General features: G+C 38.0%; 2 protein-coding genes across 3 annotated transcripts; one reads left to right on the top strand and one right to left on the bottom strand.

Moving 5' to 3' along the window:
- Positions 1–4,265: 4,265 nt before the first annotated feature.
- LOC107035942 (deubiquitinase OTUD6B) lies at positions 4,266–9,048 on the bottom strand. 2 transcript variants are annotated; one of them, XM_015253607.2, is made up of 5 exons: positions 8,918–9,048; positions 7,566–7,738; positions 6,211–6,625; positions 4,904–5,123; positions 4,266–4,781 (listed from the first exon to the last, which is right to left on the bottom strand). In XM_015253607.2, the coding sequence occupies exons 2-5, from the start codon at positions 7,630–7,632 to the stop codon at positions 4,596–4,598; spliced, it is 888 nt and encodes a 295-aa protein (XP_015109093.1). In that variant the 5' UTR covers positions 7,633–7,738; positions 8,918–9,048; the 3' UTR covers positions 4,266–4,595. The 2 variants fall into 2 exon arrangements, with proteins under 2 accessions (XP_015109093.1, XP_015109094.1); XM_015253608.2 differs by having other exon boundaries at positions 4,266–4,775.
- Positions 9,003–16,186, top strand: LOC107035941 (structural maintenance of chromosomes protein 4). The gene is made up of 3 exons (XM_015253606.2): positions 9,003–9,205; positions 10,691–14,615; positions 15,720–16,186. The coding sequence occupies exons 2-3, from the start codon at positions 10,696–10,698 to the stop codon at positions 15,868–15,870; spliced, it is 4,071 nt and encodes a 1,356-aa protein (XP_015109092.1). The 5' UTR covers positions 9,003–9,205; positions 10,691–10,695; the 3' UTR covers positions 15,871–16,186.
- Positions 16,187–16,441: the final 255 nt, after the last annotated feature.

The raw sequence follows: 16,441 nt of genomic DNA, 5'->3' as shown, positions 1-16,441 counted from the left end.
GGGGGGGGGGGAGGGGTTAAGAAAAAAACTGAGAAAAAAAAATTAAAATCAACATCAAAGATAAAAAAAAAGTTCAGACTTGGAAATTGTTTAAAATCAAATTTCTCAATTTAATTGGGTGAAATTTGATAGACAGTCTTGTATTTATCAACCGATTTTTCGGGAATCAAATTATTCCTCACTTCTTATCCTGATTTCGAAATTTCTGGTGGAAGATTTTCAGCATTCCAGTTGTTATTTTCATCATTTTCATCATCCAGACACAGCTTTTTATTTGGCGGAGAACCGACGGTTGCTTCGGTGAGGAATGTCGAATCTCCATTAAATAAATCTCCCGAGAGATCAATCTCCTCGTCACTGTCGGGTACGATGTGGTTGTCCATTTAATTTCACTGCTTTTATTTTTTTTACCGAATAAATTTAACNTGAATAAATGAATAAATTTAACGACAGAATATTGAGAGGGTTATGTGGATACCAACAAGTGAGGCAGTGGGCGATGTTATGAGTCGATGCGCAATGGATGTGTGGAATCCAACGATGATATTGCAACGACCATTTGCGCATCGATCTGCGCATCGGCGCGTGCATTTGCGCATGCCCATGGGTTACGCCCACATGATTACACAGATGTGTAGGGTTCCACACTACAGTGTGTGAAACCCGGCACTTTCTGTGCGTCGACACTCAACTGAAACCGGCCGGATTGCACGCACGTATAGTATAATAGTATATTTCAGCACGTGTGGGGCAATTTCGTCTTTAACGTGTGTGGGGTTTACAGCATGAGCCGAAGGCGAGTGATGTAACCACACACGTTAAGGACGAAATTTCCCAACAAGTACTGAACAAAATTTTATGTCACGAAGCCTGAAACCGGCTGAATTAGACACGAGACGCGAAGCGTCGAGTGTGTAATCCAGCCGGTTTCAGGCATGAGTGGCATAAAAATTATTTTTGGAGCTAATCAAATTTATTTGTATCGGTTCCACGCATTGAATGGTTTTCAGATTGTTTTTTTTAATAAATGAAAAAATATTAATCCATGCGAAAAAGTGGCAACATCGTCGGTAGTTTTTTTTTCACCAGGAGCTGGTACCACTGGCTCGAGGGAGCTCCAATCACAACGCTTCATCGCTCTCTCTCTCAAGAGACGTTTAAATTGACCGCGATACCCCCACCCCATCGGTACTCGGGACGTTGCTGCTCGTTTGGGCTGCGTGCGCAGAAATTTCATTTTTCAGTACTTTTTTTGCTATTATTAATAAACAATGCTCCTAGGCGACAATCTTTTTCACTCAAAAAATCATTGATCACATGTTCTAAATGTGTCTAAAGTTTCATGACTCTGACTGCATTTTTTCCTCGGGTTTTGCAGTTTTTTTGGTGATTTCCATAAGATCACGGGTTAAATGACCACTTTTTCAAAAATTCATAATAAATTAAACATGCTCCCCAGCAGTCTGAAACTTTGCACACGCCTTTTCCATCATTTAAAGAATGCGTAAAAAAAAAGAAAAAAATGGCTGCTTTTTTTTCAACCCTCCCAGCTCGCCTGATTATCCTTAAAACATGAGCAAATCATTTATTGTAGTATGAAAATTTAACAGCTGATAAATGGGGGCATATGATTCTCCTCGGTCGTATTGCTTTTTACAATGAGAATGATGATAAACAATCAATTAATTGAAAAAAGGAATATCGAATCTGCAGGAAAAAAGGCATCAATACCCCGGCCGCTGGCACTAGTTTTTAAAAATTTAGGCGAGTTCAGACTTCTACAAAAGCAACGAGAGGGAGTAATAATTTTTATCCTGCTGAGAATGTCAATTATAAATTAAAAAACGAGTTTTTACATCAAATCAATTGGTCAGGACGTTCATACTAGTTGATTTATTGCTTCAATCCTACACACTTATTATAGTATACAGTAAAAATGATGTATTATTTGGTTCAATATTTTCATCTTCAATTGCTCTTGATGTTTTCGATGTTATCCCAGATTTACCTTGAGCCAATATCTGTACATCAGTAGCTTATTGCATTTTTCTGGCAGTTATTGACCTCAATTTTGGTTATTCGCATTGAAAAATGCTTTAATGCCAAATCTGTTCAAAACTCATTTTCAGTTTTTTTGGGTTTTTATTTTTTTCTCCTTTTAATATGAGTCTTAAAATCGATGACAGTGTAATTTACTATTTTTTTTTACTATTCATTTACGTAGTGGCAGCATTTCCATTAACTTTCTTTAGAATTATCTACTGTCAATTGATGAATTTTCACTAGTTAATTAAAGAATTGTCGACGTAACACGAACGAAAAAAGGTAATGAAGGATTCAATTTGTTTTATGCCAATTCCCAGGGAAAATTCGACAGAATTCAAAAATTTTCTATGGAAAATATTTTGTAGAAAAAAAATCAATAGATTTTTATTCTTCTACGCATTTCACGGCGTTAAATGATTTTATACCGAAATTTCTCAACTCAATTTTTTCAAAGTTTTTTGCTAGAATTTCTAGAATTTGCTAGAATTTGCCTGAAGAAATTATTGCAATAGAATGAATTCAATTTTTTTCCTTTTTTATTCAGTTTTTTCTATCAAACATTTCGATTTTGAAAAATGTGGAAATTAAAAAAATACAGAAATTTCTCACAAACGCGCTGTTTTTTTATTGAAATCCTTCGAACGTGGAAAATTTCAGGAAAATACGAGAACTTTTTTCGTTGTAAATATTGTAAGCTACAATAAAAGTCTCGTGACATTTATCCTTAGAATAATTCATTCGAAATAGTGGCATATTTCGCAAAAACATTGATTTCTCAAATTATTATAGTTCCATCTACTACAATTCGATAATTACCACCGATAATTGCTCTAAATTTCTTAATTGAACTGACTTGAGCTTCATCCATCTCTTTAAAAAAATATATGAATGAACTAATTCAGCCAACTCTTAATGGTAATTGGTTTATCGATTAGAAATTTCGGTAACTGAAGTCGATTTTTTGGTTGAGAAAACTAGGCCAATTCTCATTGAAAGATCACAGGGTGCCCCATGAAATGTGACTAGACTAAATGACGTACTATGTTTCACGTATCATGTTGAAATGAAAAATCCAACTACTGAAATAGACACGGAAAAGAATATCCTCGAATGTTGTACATAATATCCTGAATAAATTATATTCTGGATTCCGGAATAATATTCCGTAATCCGGGATACTTCATCCTCATTTCCGGAATGATATTCCGGAATTCGACACATTGAATTCTCGATTCCAGGATAATATTCCGGAATGCGGAATATTTTATCCTCAATTCCGGAATAATATTCCGGGGACTTCCTCGCATTGAAATATTGTACGTTGCGTCTGTAAGAGATGGCATATACTGACGACGCGCCGTCTGAATTTAAGTGAGATCGGTCAATAATCACGAGGAGCACTCAGGGAAGTATTTTCATACGTTCTTTCTCCGCGGATCCGCCCTTTCGGGTGGCAATTGGGGGTTTTGCGAATTATTAGTGGGTTTCAAGGGGCGATTGGTCGTATTTTGGGACATTCTTTCGGGATTTTTGAATTATTATTGCCACCAGCAACCTCCTGAACAGTTTGAAGTTGCTGGGAGGCCATTGACCTCCTCACTCTGAGGACTGCTCCGAGTCACTACACGAGGTGGAGGTTTGGAAGACCCCAAACTTGCACTTCGTAACAGTATAATTGTGTCACTTTTTTCTTTTCCTTTCCTTTCCTTTTTCCTCTTCTCCTCGAGTCACTAATTTGACGTACACAATCATCCAGAGAATGAATTTATCCTACTATCGACTGAGAATCCATTTGACAATTATATATAATTATATTCCGGAACATTATTCCGCAATTGAGAATAAAATATCCCGGATTCCGGAATATTATATACCCGATTCCGGGTATTTTCTGTTCTGTGTTGAATTATATTTCTTCTCTAATCAATTGTGTTAGATTTCTCGTGAATTTTTTTGTATAAATCAACCGAAAGAAGGATGCTGTCTATATGAGCAGATCCACGCCAAATCAGCAGGAAAAAAAAGTCGATGGTGGGGATTTTCGTCTGATTATTTCCTTAATTCTCCTCCAATTTGCTTCCAATGACTTCCCAGAATAAACTCAACATGTAATGGAATTTAATTATCAAATGGATTTCAGGTCTCGCATTAGTTGTATTTATATCGAAATGTAATCGCATTTTTTTTAATATTGGGGCAAAAAAATCAGCGTCAAAAAGTCCTATTCCATTTTTTAATCTAATTTGGTCATATTCTATGGAACGCCCTGCATGATCGTTGACTTAGAATGCACCTTGCATGTGAGTTTTGAGTGGCAGTAGTGATGTACGAGAGCAGTTTATAGTTATTCATAATTGCAAAAGATTATTCGCAGGAGTCGAGAAGGTAGATGAGTCCAATTGCTTTATTTTTGGCTCAAAAGGTCTCTTGACACCTCCAATCCTGACAATGAGATCGCGAATAAACTTGAAATTTTATCTACTAATTATTTTTTCTCTCGGGACTCATCCAGCTTCATTAGTTCACTGATGAATTCACGTGTCGGCTCATCAGCTTTCTTCATCCTTGACAAATTTAGTTACAGAGTTGTAGTGAGCTCCTAGTTCATACATGTGGCGGTGATACGTCACTGTGACTTTTCGACTGGTCTCGAACTCGGATCCAACAATGTAGGGCACTCCCGTTGCCTGAATCACTTCGATTGGACATTTGAGAACTTTTGAGAGTACCTGAAGCTGAAAAAAGTAATCATTTGTGTCATTGGCTGTACTTTCCTTCCAAAATCTATCTCTAGATAATAATCTGATGCTCAAAAAAATTTACACAATTCACACAATTATTGATTATCATTACTCACTTCTATTGCTCCACCCCATGCACTCGTAGTAGCCACATTATCACAGTATTTTTCGTATTGTTCAGGTGAGAACAATTCCTCAGAGTCTGGATTCGACAAAAATGGAAGGAAATCATTCATATTTTCACGAAGATGAACAGCTGTTTTCGTTCGTAAATCTTGTAGACCGAGTGGTATGTCATCGATAAGTTTTAATTGATGGGCAACTGCATTATATAAACTGAAAACAAAGAATAAATTTGATTTTATTAAGAATCATAAAATCATGATAATTGAGAAATTGCTTTTGTCTTCACATAATTTGGCTTTCACGTAATTTTCTTCTATCATACATCATTTATCGTTTTATATTATTTTGGTCAATTGAATTCAGTAGCAAAGCGATAGAATCATTGAGAAAAGACGTTTTTCTTAAGATTGTCTCCATGTTTTTTTATAGATAATGAATTATATTTGACGAAACTGTCGGAAAATTGACTTTCAGTGAAATGTTACAAAAATTCGAAATTCGCAAAAATTGTCATAAAAATCAGAACAACGAGAGTGCAAAGTCACGGGTTTTTTATGAGTACATAAACAAACAAAAGAGAAGTGAATACCATTCTATGAAACATGAATAAACGAATCATAATTGCCCAAATCATTTAGGCCAGAGGAAAATAGAATAATTCTACTTTCTTAATATTGCGTTTACTAAGGTTTTCTTCGAACAAAGTTGATTAGAATTAATAGCTAGAATTATGAGATTATCTCACATTTTTGACGTTGAGGATAGGAGAATCTAAATGCAATATAGTGAAAGTGATGATCGATTTTTCAACTTTGAACAAATAATATTAATATCCAAATACAAAATTTCTGATATGAATAAAAAGAAGCTGTGACTCAATATTCCAAATGAAGTTTTAATTTTTAATTTGGTACTGAAAACACGAGATGACAATATTCTAAGCACGCAATTATATTGATGAGATGAACAACAGATTAATTGAATTACCGTGTGAACTAACTAAAAATTGATAACAGTGTGGCCACGCACTTTTACCAGAGTGTCAACAAATATTGAATTCCAGAAATTCACACTCCAAAGTGTGTTCTAGAAGGAATTGAATTGTAATTAGGATTAAAATCTTATTCAGTGAGCATAGAAATAAGAACATGAGCAAATCATTTATTGTGATATGAAAATTTAACAGCTGATAAATTGGTACATATAATTCTCATAGTTCGTATTGCTTTTTGGAATGAGAATGACTATAAACAATTAATTGAGAAAATAAATCAACTGGTAATTCATAATTTCTCACCAATGGCCATCACTGGGGATCTCATACAGCGTAAGATTCCGTTCCCCCAGCATCTTCTTGATCGCCTGGGTCTCTATGTTCCTCTTCCCGAAGACGTTCAACGCCTCCTGCTCGATAATCCTCTCGTTCCTCTCCCTCTCCGCCTGCGCCTTCTTCTCCCGCCTCTTCTGGGCCTTGGAGATCCTCTGCACAGGCTCCACGTCCTCACCCTTCTCCTCATTGTCGTCTTCCTCAGGGAGAATCACAGTCTCACTTGGCAATCCTGTCACTGTCACCTGCGACAACCTAAAATTCATCATCTCCTCTTCCTGACGTCTGTCCAGATCTGACTCCATCCTCATTATCTCCTCAGTTACTTCTCGTTTCTTCTTCTTGTCTCCTTTGGAAATTGACTTTTTGAGGGTTTGAATTTGTGCTGTGGACATAATGAAGAACATTTTTTATCGTCAAATGAAATGGAATGAAATGAAATTAAATTAAGGCCCGCGTGTACTATCTTTCGAATGTTATCTGGATTTTTTTCATCTTTGGTGATCCAAAATTGTCATTTAAATGGTACATCATGTAGAAATTCCCAAAAATTATGATAGAATGATAAAAAAAAATTGAAAAAATTCTGAACGTTTTCAAAGAGCGTTTTTAATTGAGATTCAGAATGAGTTGAAAAAAGTGGAAATTACAAATATCTGATTCGCTGTGGCAAATTATCTATTAGCTGTCATTTTCCATGGTGGATAACAAAACACCAACGCCTCATGGGAAGTGACAGCTAGGTATCTCAATTTTCAAAACAGTGGTATGAAGTCATCTGCCATTTTTACGTGATAAAAGTGTGATTAAAAAATTCTCCAAAATATTACAACTTTTTTCAAAGAGCCTTTTCCGTAATAAATGTCTCTGTGCAGTGTGGGAAAAGATATACGAAATCAGTCTTCCCCCTACATGATATTGGGTGATACACCGCCATTTGTCACCGTAAATCATATACATTTTTTAATTTCTTGTTATTCAACTTATTCTGAATATAAATAAAAAATGCTCTTTGAAAAAATTAAGAATTTCTTCTACTTTTTTTTGATTATTCATTCATAATTTTTCAAAACTTCTGCATGCTGCAGGACTCAATGGACAATTTCAGATAACGAAAGATGAAAAAAACATCCAGATAACGTTCGAAAGATTGTACACCCGGGCCTTAAATTAAAAGACGTTAGAGAACGAAAATTGTCAACAAAAAAGATCATGACATTTGTCTCGAAATTATTTTGTAATTGCTGTAAGTAAACGAAAAAAAAGTTTATAATTGAATGAAATCGGAAAATTCATATAAAGTTGAGTATGGAGACTCAATTTACCTTGCAATTCCTTACGTTCCTTCTTATGCTGCAGTGACAGCGAGTCTTCAGTCATCTCTTCAGCCATTCTGAAGTGTTTTATATTCTGTAATGAATTCTTTATTGTAAAGTCAACCGATTTGCGAAGACTTCGACTGATTCCCCACGTCCAGCCTCTGGGTCCTCGTACCCACCTGCAAAAAGTGCAAGTGAAACGTTAAAAAATATGAATTTTCAATTTGTTTGTCAAACTCTCAGCTACGATTCCTGTACTGACAGAAAAAAATAGTTTTGTCAGGAGAATTTTATTTGAACCTACTATCATTTGGTTGTTAATCTTCAAATAAACATGATTTTATAGTGAATACTAGTTATCTCTTCTTGAGATACATTTGATTGGGAGAAATCGAACTTCTCTAGAATTGAAGTTGCTTTTATTTGTCGCAATAATGAGAGTATTTGATTTCTTTCTAGCCAAAAGTTTGCCAACTCCAGAAATTCGTTGGTTTACTCAAAAATAAAAATTATTCTCATGACTAAATACGTTGTTATCTCAATCAACAAGATCATACGTTGTTCCAAGTAAATTATAATTGAAGTGAGCATTTCGTATGTCGAATCAGGATGAATATTGTTACGCGGAAAAAGCTTTGAGATTGTAGTAAGATGCCATTGAGTTGAAAGAAGTTTATATTTCCTGACTAAAAAAAATCGCATTAGTTTACAATAACAGAATCACAGATTACGGCAATTCTACACAAACTTGGATATCACAAATTTTGTTCAATGTGATGTACGGAAAGCTCAATTTAAACATCGGCTTCATTCGAGAAAACAACATTCAATTCATTCCTCAATTTAATCATTTCCTAGATACGAATTTTCATCAATTCATGAAAGTAGAAAATTTCTCGACTGGAGATTATATTAGGTTAAAAAAAATAGAACTTGTCCATTTTTGTGGTTAATACATGTGACTTGACGCCAAGGACTGTTTTATTTGATTCAAGTAAATGTAACTCAAGAAGAAATAATTGATATTCACCGTAAGATCTTATTTATTTGAAATTGGTTCAAGTATATAATACTTGTTCCAAGAAAGAATCATCTCAATAAAAATAATTTTTTCTATTAGCCTGTACAGAATAAAGGAAGACATTTGAATCTCTTCCCGTAAAATGATCAGTCATCACAAGAGTCATTCGAGGATTATTTCAATAATTGAACCTCTAAGAATCCTCTGAATTCATTATTTTCGTCTCAAAAACCTCTAGAACGCTCAGAATCGACCTTTCACTCCACAAAATCAAACTTCATCTTGAAACATTTACAATAAATACTTGAAAAAATTCTAATAAATCCTGGGAACTCACCTATTGCTGTTCACTCAATCAATCCAATTTTTTATCACTTTTAACAATTTTTTAAAACGTTTTTCTCAATGAAATATTTCACTATTCTAACCTCCGATAGTTCGAGCGCTGCAAGTGCTGCAAGTCAAGCGCTCTTGCGGCAGCACCTGGCAATCCGAGATTTCAAATTCAACGTTCAACAACACGAGCGTCTGCTCCAGATAAACAACAAACATCAATCATGATGTTGAATTAACAAATACATTGAATTCAATGTAACAAAGAAATAAACAAGATCTTCGGCAGCAGGTATTTAAAAATCATAAATTTCCATTTCAAATCCACGATTTTCTGGTGAAAAATTAATTCGAAAAACAGTTCTAACAACAACACCTTTAACTAGACTAACAAATATGGCAAAAATTCTAGTGAACATTGAATGAAGTGAATTAATGAGTTCTTCCGAATTTCCTTTCATCTTTCAATCATTAATGTTGATTTATTAACTCCGGGAATTTTTAAATTCGCTGGAAATTGCATTCTAACCTCACTTTACTCCGTTTTGGCGCCTTTACTGTTGTCTCCAAAGGAGCAATGATTTTTTTCCCCAAGTGTTCGTTTTCTGTATTTTTATTTCTCTCGTCGATTGTTTACTACTCGAATTATTATTTCATTTGAAAATAAAAAATTGTCACGTGTTTGATTGAAGTACATTCATGTTTGATTGAAGTACATACATGTCTGATTGAAGTACACATAGGGGCGGGCGGGGCAATCTGGACACCAGATTAAGGGGTCTCCTCAGTAATTTTCGCCACAAGACGCCAATGTGCTATCGAACTTAATGTGTCATACAATAATCAAGAATGGTAAAAGGAAAATTGTAAAAATTGCCGGCGGCTGTATCTTCGATGCAGTAGTAATGTACGTGGATACGTCCATGGTCATTCCTTCTTTCTCAAATTTCCTAGAAACTCCCTGAATTTCCTCGAAATTTCTAGAAATTCCTTGAATTTCCTCCAATTTTCTGGAAAGTCCTTGAATTCTCTCGAATTTTCTAGAAACTCCCTGAATTTCCTCGAAATTTCTAGAAACTCCTTGAATTTTTCTTCGAAATTTCAAGAAACTTCTCGAATTACCACGAAATGTGTAGAATTTTCTAGAATTCCGACAGATGGCGCTGCACATAAGGACCGTTTCCCAAAATGACCCGCCATATTGAAACCATAGACGTATCCACGTAAAAAAAAATTTTGTTATTAAAAATAAATTAAAATAGAACCTATTTAACACAATAAAAAAATCAAGAAACAAGAGTGCTTCTGAGGGAATCTCATACTGTTGAAAAACTTTTTTCTCTCAGTCTCAAAACGAAATTACTTATCAGGAGATTTCACGATTTTCAAAATTGACAAGAGAATATTTTCTTGTATTAATAAGCCTTCTTTGTCAAAAGTAGTTTTTTCTCTCAGTGTACAAAGCTTCCATTCGAAAGTAAAAAAGCCATTTCCGAAACTTGATTCCTCATTTCAATTTCCCGTCGTCAGAAGTCGATTTGGATTTTCATAATATAGAGAGGTGCGAGAATTCCTTTGAACAATTAGGCTACTGAACATCAAATCCTCCATTAAAAAACCGTAAAATCACTGGGGTTGCAGTGCGGTCCCCAGGGAAAAATATTACCGTCCCAACTTTCCACGTAAAAGCGTCGCCGTGCGTGAGACACGGAACGCCCCCGATACCCTACTGAAGCAAAAAAAAAACAAGAATCCCCAAAATCATTGTCTTCTCCAGAAACCATGTCAGGTAGGAACCAGCGAAACGAAGACATCTCCGACGATGACGTAGACCCCGCTGAGCGCCTGGACTGCGACTCAGACGAAGAGGGTGGTCTGCGTCTCGACGAGGACATCTACATTCCCCCGCCCCCAAAACAACTGCACGAGGTAAACTCCAATGGTGGTCGTCTTGTGATCACAAAAATCGTCAACATAAACTTCAAGAGTTACGCCGGTGAAACCGTGATAGGTCCCTTCCACGAGTGTTTCTCCGCGATAGTAGGTCCCAACGGTAGTGGTAAAAGCAATGTCATCGACTCCATGCTCTTCGTTTTCGGTTACCGGGCCAGTAAAATCCGATCGAAAAAAATCTCTGTCTTGATTCACAATTCCAACGAACATCCTCATATTAGTAGTTGCACAGTTGCCGTTCACTTTCAAAAGATAATCGACAAAGAAAATGGCTTCGAAGTCGTTCCCAAATCGGAATTCGTCATCTCGAGAATTGCCTTCAAGGATAGTTCCTCGTTATATGAACTGTCTGGACGAAAGGTTCAGTTCAAAGAAATAGCTAAGCTCTTGAGAAGTGAAGGAGTTGACCTGGACCACAATCGTTTCCTGATCCTCCAAGGAGAGGTCGAGCAAATTTCTCTGATGAAACCGAAAGCCCAGAACGAGCACGATTGCGGAATGCTGGAGTTCCTGGAGGACATTATCGGCACGTCTCGGTACAAAGTTCCCCTGGAGAAACTGGTTGATAAACTTGAGATGTTGTCGGAACGCGTTGCTGAGAAGACAAATCGACTGAAGCTAGTGGAGAGAGAGCGAGATGAGATGAAGGAACCTATGGAGGAGGCTGTAGACTTCCTGAAAATCGAAAACACTATCACCAAGTTGCAGCACAAGTTCTACCACTGCAGGAAATCAGAGCTAACAAACGACATCAATCAGAAATCTGAAACCCAAACCGAACTCCAAGAGGACCTGAAGAACCTGAAACAGAAATTGCAATCGATCCACAAAGAGAAAGACCTGAAAACCCAGGAAATCAGGGAGAAGAACAAGAAATGGGACGCCATAGAGTCGAAGAAAACATTGGCGACAGCAGCTTTCGACGAAATTCGAAAAAGAGACGAAGCTCTTCACGCGGAGCTAGTCGAAACCAATAAGCGACGCAAGACAAACATGGCGTTACTAAAAACCGAGAGAGAAAAACTGGAAGCTCTGAAGAAAGTCCCCGAGAAGAGCGCGAAAGACATCGAGGAATGCGAGCGTCTGATCCAGCGTCACATGTCCACCTTAGAGAAAGAAGAAGCCACCCTCAAGAAAATCATGGCTTCGCTCAAAGAGAAGACAGAACCGCTCTTGAACCAGCGCTCAATTCTCGAAACGAAGTTGATCTCCCACAGAAAAAAAGTGAACGAAGCGAAAGCTAAAGTCAATCTGGCTGAGTCAGAGCTCCAGATCTATACGTCTGTCGAGCAGACCGAGAAGGAGAAGCTTCAGAAACTCCAGGAGACCCTGCAAACTACTGCGGAGACCCTGAAGGACAGAAAAGAGAAGCTATCGATCTTCGAAACGAAAATTCCTTCGACTCAGAAGAACCTTGAGAAAACTAAACAAGAATTGGAACAAGTCCGAGTCCAGGAAGACCAAATAAACCGACGTATGCGCACCCTGAGACTCCAGCTAGAGGAGAAGAGATCAGCCATGAACGCCAGCAGATCTCGGAATCGAGTGATCGACGCCCTGATGCGGCAAAAACGAGAGGGGAAGATCCCAGGAATCTTGGGAAGACTTGGCGATCTGGGAGCGATTGACGCGAAATTCGACGTGGCGATGTCCACGGCTTGCGGACCCCTTGACAACGTAGTGGTGGACACAGTGGACACAGCTCAGGCCTGCATCAAGTTCCTGAAGGACAATGACATCGGTCGAATGACGTTCATTCCCCTTGAGAAGCAACAGAAGTTCGCCGATGACTGTAACCAGAAGATCAGAACCCCTGAGAATGTTCTGAGATTATTCGACTTAATTCAGGTGGAGGACAGGAGAGTTCTCCCCGCGTTTTACTACGCAATCCGAGATACTCTAGTCGCTGATGATCTGAATCAAGCCTCGAGGATCGCTTACGGAGCGAAAAGATTCAGAGTTGTCACGCTCAAAGGGGAGTTGATCGAGACCTCTGGGACGATGAGTGGAGGAGGGAAAACGGTCTCCAGGGGGAGGATGGGACAGAGTGTGGTGAGGGCTGAGCCCTCATCCGGGGAAATTCAAAAATTCCAAGAGGAGTTGAATCATCTGACAGAAGAGAGCGCTCACCTCCGGCTGAGCATCCCAAATCTAGAAGAACTGATCTACAAACTGACGACAGAACTACAGGAGATGACCTTCAACAAGGATAAATACGAGATTGACTTCAAGACTCTGAAGGAGCAAGCGCCCTTGTTGAAAATCCAACTAAAGTCTCAGGAGAAGAAAGCTAAGGATGCGGTTTCCGATCCTGCGAAGGTCAAGGCCTTGACCAAAACTCTGAATTCCATGAAAGAAGATTTGAAGACCGTCCAGGAGATGTCACAATCCACAGAGGATGAAGTGACTCGAATTAATCAAGTCATAGAAGACTTGTCAGGTGGACAAATCAAGGAGCAACAGAAGAAGATTCAAGTGGCTTCGAAGTCCATTGACAAGGCAAAGTCAGAAGTCTGTAGGCTTCAGGTCTCCATAAAAACCTCCGAAAGGAACACAAAGAAATGTGAACAAAGGATCGAGACATTGGAGAACGATGTCAAGTCCTGTGAGCAACGAATCAAAGACATTCAAACGGAGAAGCAACAGTTTGAGGCTGACGCTAAAGTCCTTCTCGAGAAGATCGAGAAGTACAGGGAGGCTTTGAAAGAAGGTGACGAGGCTTCAAGTGGACTTAAAGAGGACCTGGATAACCTTCAAAAGAAGGAGACCAAACTCAAGTCTTTGAGGATAGACCTTGAGCAGAAGCTCTCAGACCTCACGAAAACCATAGCTGACCTTTCTCATAAACTAAACGACTACCGCCGAAGGATCAAGTCCTTGAAGTTGAATAAACTACCGACACAGGAGCAAGAACAACTGACGGATCCGACGGACGAAGAGCTGTCTCGTCTGGACACTAGGACAGTAGCTACGAACCTCGCAGCCGCGAAAGAAAGGCTTCCCGACTCCATCCCCAACATGCAGATTATCCAGGACTTCCTGGAGAAGGATGCCATCTTCATTCAGAGATCGAAAGACGTCGAGGAAGTGACGAAAATGCGGAATACGATGAGGGCTGGGTACGATCTCGGCAAGAAGAGGAGGACTGAAGAGTTCTTCGCCGGATTCATCGTAATCACGAATAAATTGAAGGAAATGTATCAGATGATTACGCTTGGTGGCGCTGCGGAGCTCGAGCTGGTGGACTCTCTGGATCCTTTCAGTGAAGGCATTGTCTTCAGTGTGCGACCGCCGAAGAAGTCGTGGAAGAATATCAGTAATTTGAGTGGAGGGGAGAAGACCCTGAGCTCTTTGGCGCTTGTTTTCGCTCTGCATCATTACAAACCGACGCCGTTGTACTTCATGGATGAAATCGATGCTGCTCTCGACTTCAAGAATGTCTCCATCGTAGGGACTTATATCAAGGAGAGGACCAAGAATGCACAGTTTATTGTGATCAGCTTAAGATCGGAGATGTTCGAGCTTTCGGATAGTCTTGTGGGGATTTATAAGACATTCAATTCCACCAAGTGCGTGGCGGTTAATATTCGGGCGCTTTCGGTCAATCATCCGGGGATCATTCAGGAGAGGCTGAATGAGATATCGCAGAGCAGGAGGGCGTACACGCAGCTTGCCAATAGGACTGCCGGGCTTTCTCAGGTCTTTCCGGCGAGCTGTCCTTCCAGGGTTGGAGGGGAGGTTGATACGAGGTGAGGATGGGAGGGATATTTTTTACATTTTTTTTTTCTGAAGGAGTCAGATACTTTTCACATGTTAATTCCTATAGGAGTTTCGGACACTTTTGCAGAATTTTCTGGAAATTGTTCGCTTCGATTAACGGGATAAATGTTTCCCCTAGATTTTCAGAATAAAAAAGTGTTATAAATTTTTAAGTAGTTCCCATGGTAATCCAGTTACTTTGTTGTTCATCTCATCAATATAATTCCGTGCTTAGAATATTGTCATCTCGTGCTTTCAGCACCAAATTGAAAATTAAAATTTAATTTGGAATATGGAGTCACAGTTTCTTTTTATTCGTATCAAAAATTTTGTATTTGGATATTAATATTATTGTTCAAAGTGAAATAATCGATCATCATTTTCACTACATTGTATTCACATTCTCCTATCCTTAACGTTAAAAATGTGAGATAATCTCATAATTCTAGCTATTAATTCTAATTAACTTTGTTCGATGAAAACCTTAGTAAACGCAATATTAAGAAAGTAGAATTATTCGAGATTTCCGCCATGTTCGAGTTCTCATTTTCGATTCGAGATATTCGCCACCGCAACGTAGATGTGGGAGCCATCAAGTGGTCTCTACACTAACTACTCTTGGCGGGCAACGAATGAGATCACTGGGCTCTCCGTGATCTCATTGGTTGAGCTCCATCATTGGTTTCCTCCTAGGGATCTCATTGGTTGCCCCCCCAGAGTAGTTAGTTTGGAGACCACTTGGTGGCTTCCACATCTACGTTGCGATCGCGAATTGCCCATGTTTTTTTTTTTTAGAAAAAAAAACGGAACGGATGAGAAATAACTATTTGGAAGATTTAACTTGAAATTTAGATATGATTTGACATCAGGAAATTTAGACGTATTTGGAAATAGCGAATACTAAAATAAATAAAAAATTACGCAATACCCCTATTTTATCATTTTGATTATTCTATAAAAATCATCAAAAAACGAGAGATGGTGTTGACAGACCAGAGTTTTGACATAATTCAAAGTCTTCTGGAACTTTTTGAATCAGCTTTGTTATTTAAAAAAAAATTATTCGAACTTAAATTTTTGTCCTCAAATTTCAGCTTCAGAGATGTATCATTACCATCCCCATCTCGACCCGCATCGAGACAATCATTACGACGTCGAGGTGCCTCCACATCGTCGGAGGCAGAATCATCAAAGCCTGAGAGTGAGCGCTCACAGCCGACTAAAAGAAGAAAGCGCCGATTATAAGGATGATTTTTTATCGTTTAGTATTTGGAATTTTAAGAATTATGCTATCGACATATTTTATTATTCATAATGATGAAATTGAGAGATTATATTTTCCAAGGATCGGTGCGAATGATCGACTATTTTTTCTATTGCAATGACCATTCATCATGTACAATTATTACATGTATGTTGAAAGAATAACATTGGAATTAACTTTCTTTAATTATCATACGAAGAAATAAGTTTGAGACAATAAACGTAGAATTACGTTGACCTTCATGTAAATTTTAATTATCATCATTGAAAAATTGACAATTGCTCATAATTGTTTTTGTTTAAGCAAATAAACCCTAAGGTATTTTACCTTATATATATATATATATATATATATTTATGTTGTTATTCATTTCCATGTTATCAAACTAATTCGGGATGTGAGTTCTCATCATTGATGATCATCAGCGATTTGCTGGCTTTTGCATTTCTTTCCAATTCGAAACTGACGCCCAAGTCTTGAAAAAATGGCGGCCCACTCAAAATTAGAGATGCAAAATGACCGTCATTTTTTAGATCGCGTCATATGACCAAA

Source organism: Diachasma alloeum, unplaced genomic scaffold (genome assembly GCF_001412515.2).
Source record: "Diachasma alloeum isolate Michigan unplaced genomic scaffold, Dall2.0 Dall_scaffold_00202, whole genome shotgun sequence".
Lineage (NCBI taxonomy): Eukaryota > Metazoa > Arthropoda > Insecta > Hymenoptera > Braconidae > Diachasma > Diachasma alloeum.
This window is presented reverse-complemented; position numbering and strand designations above follow the sequence as displayed.

What these genes read in the sequence shown, in the direction of transcription:
- LOC107035941 (XM_015253606.2), top strand. Translation starts at nt 10,696, where the DNA reads ATGTCAGGTAGGAACCAGCGAAACGAAGACATCTCCGACGATGACGTA. An exon ending in GGAGGGGAGGTTGATACGAG is followed by an intron (nt 14,616 to 15,719) that starts GTGAGGATGGGA and finishes CTCAAATTTCAG; the next exon opens with CTTCAGAGATGTATCATTAC.
- LOC107035942 (XM_015253607.2), bottom strand. Translation starts at nt 7,632, where the DNA reads ATGGCTGAAGAGATGACTGAAGACTCGCTGTCACTGCAGCATAAGAAG. An exon ending in GGAACGTAAGGAATTGCAAG is followed by an intron (nt 6,626 to 7,565) that starts GTAAATTGAGTC and finishes TTATGTCCACAG; the next exon opens with CACAAATTCAAACCCTCAAA. An exon ending in ATCCCCAGTGATGGCCATTG is followed by an intron (nt 5,124 to 6,210) that starts GTGAGAAATTAT and finishes CTTTGTTTTCAG; the next exon opens with TTTATATAATGCAGTTGCCC.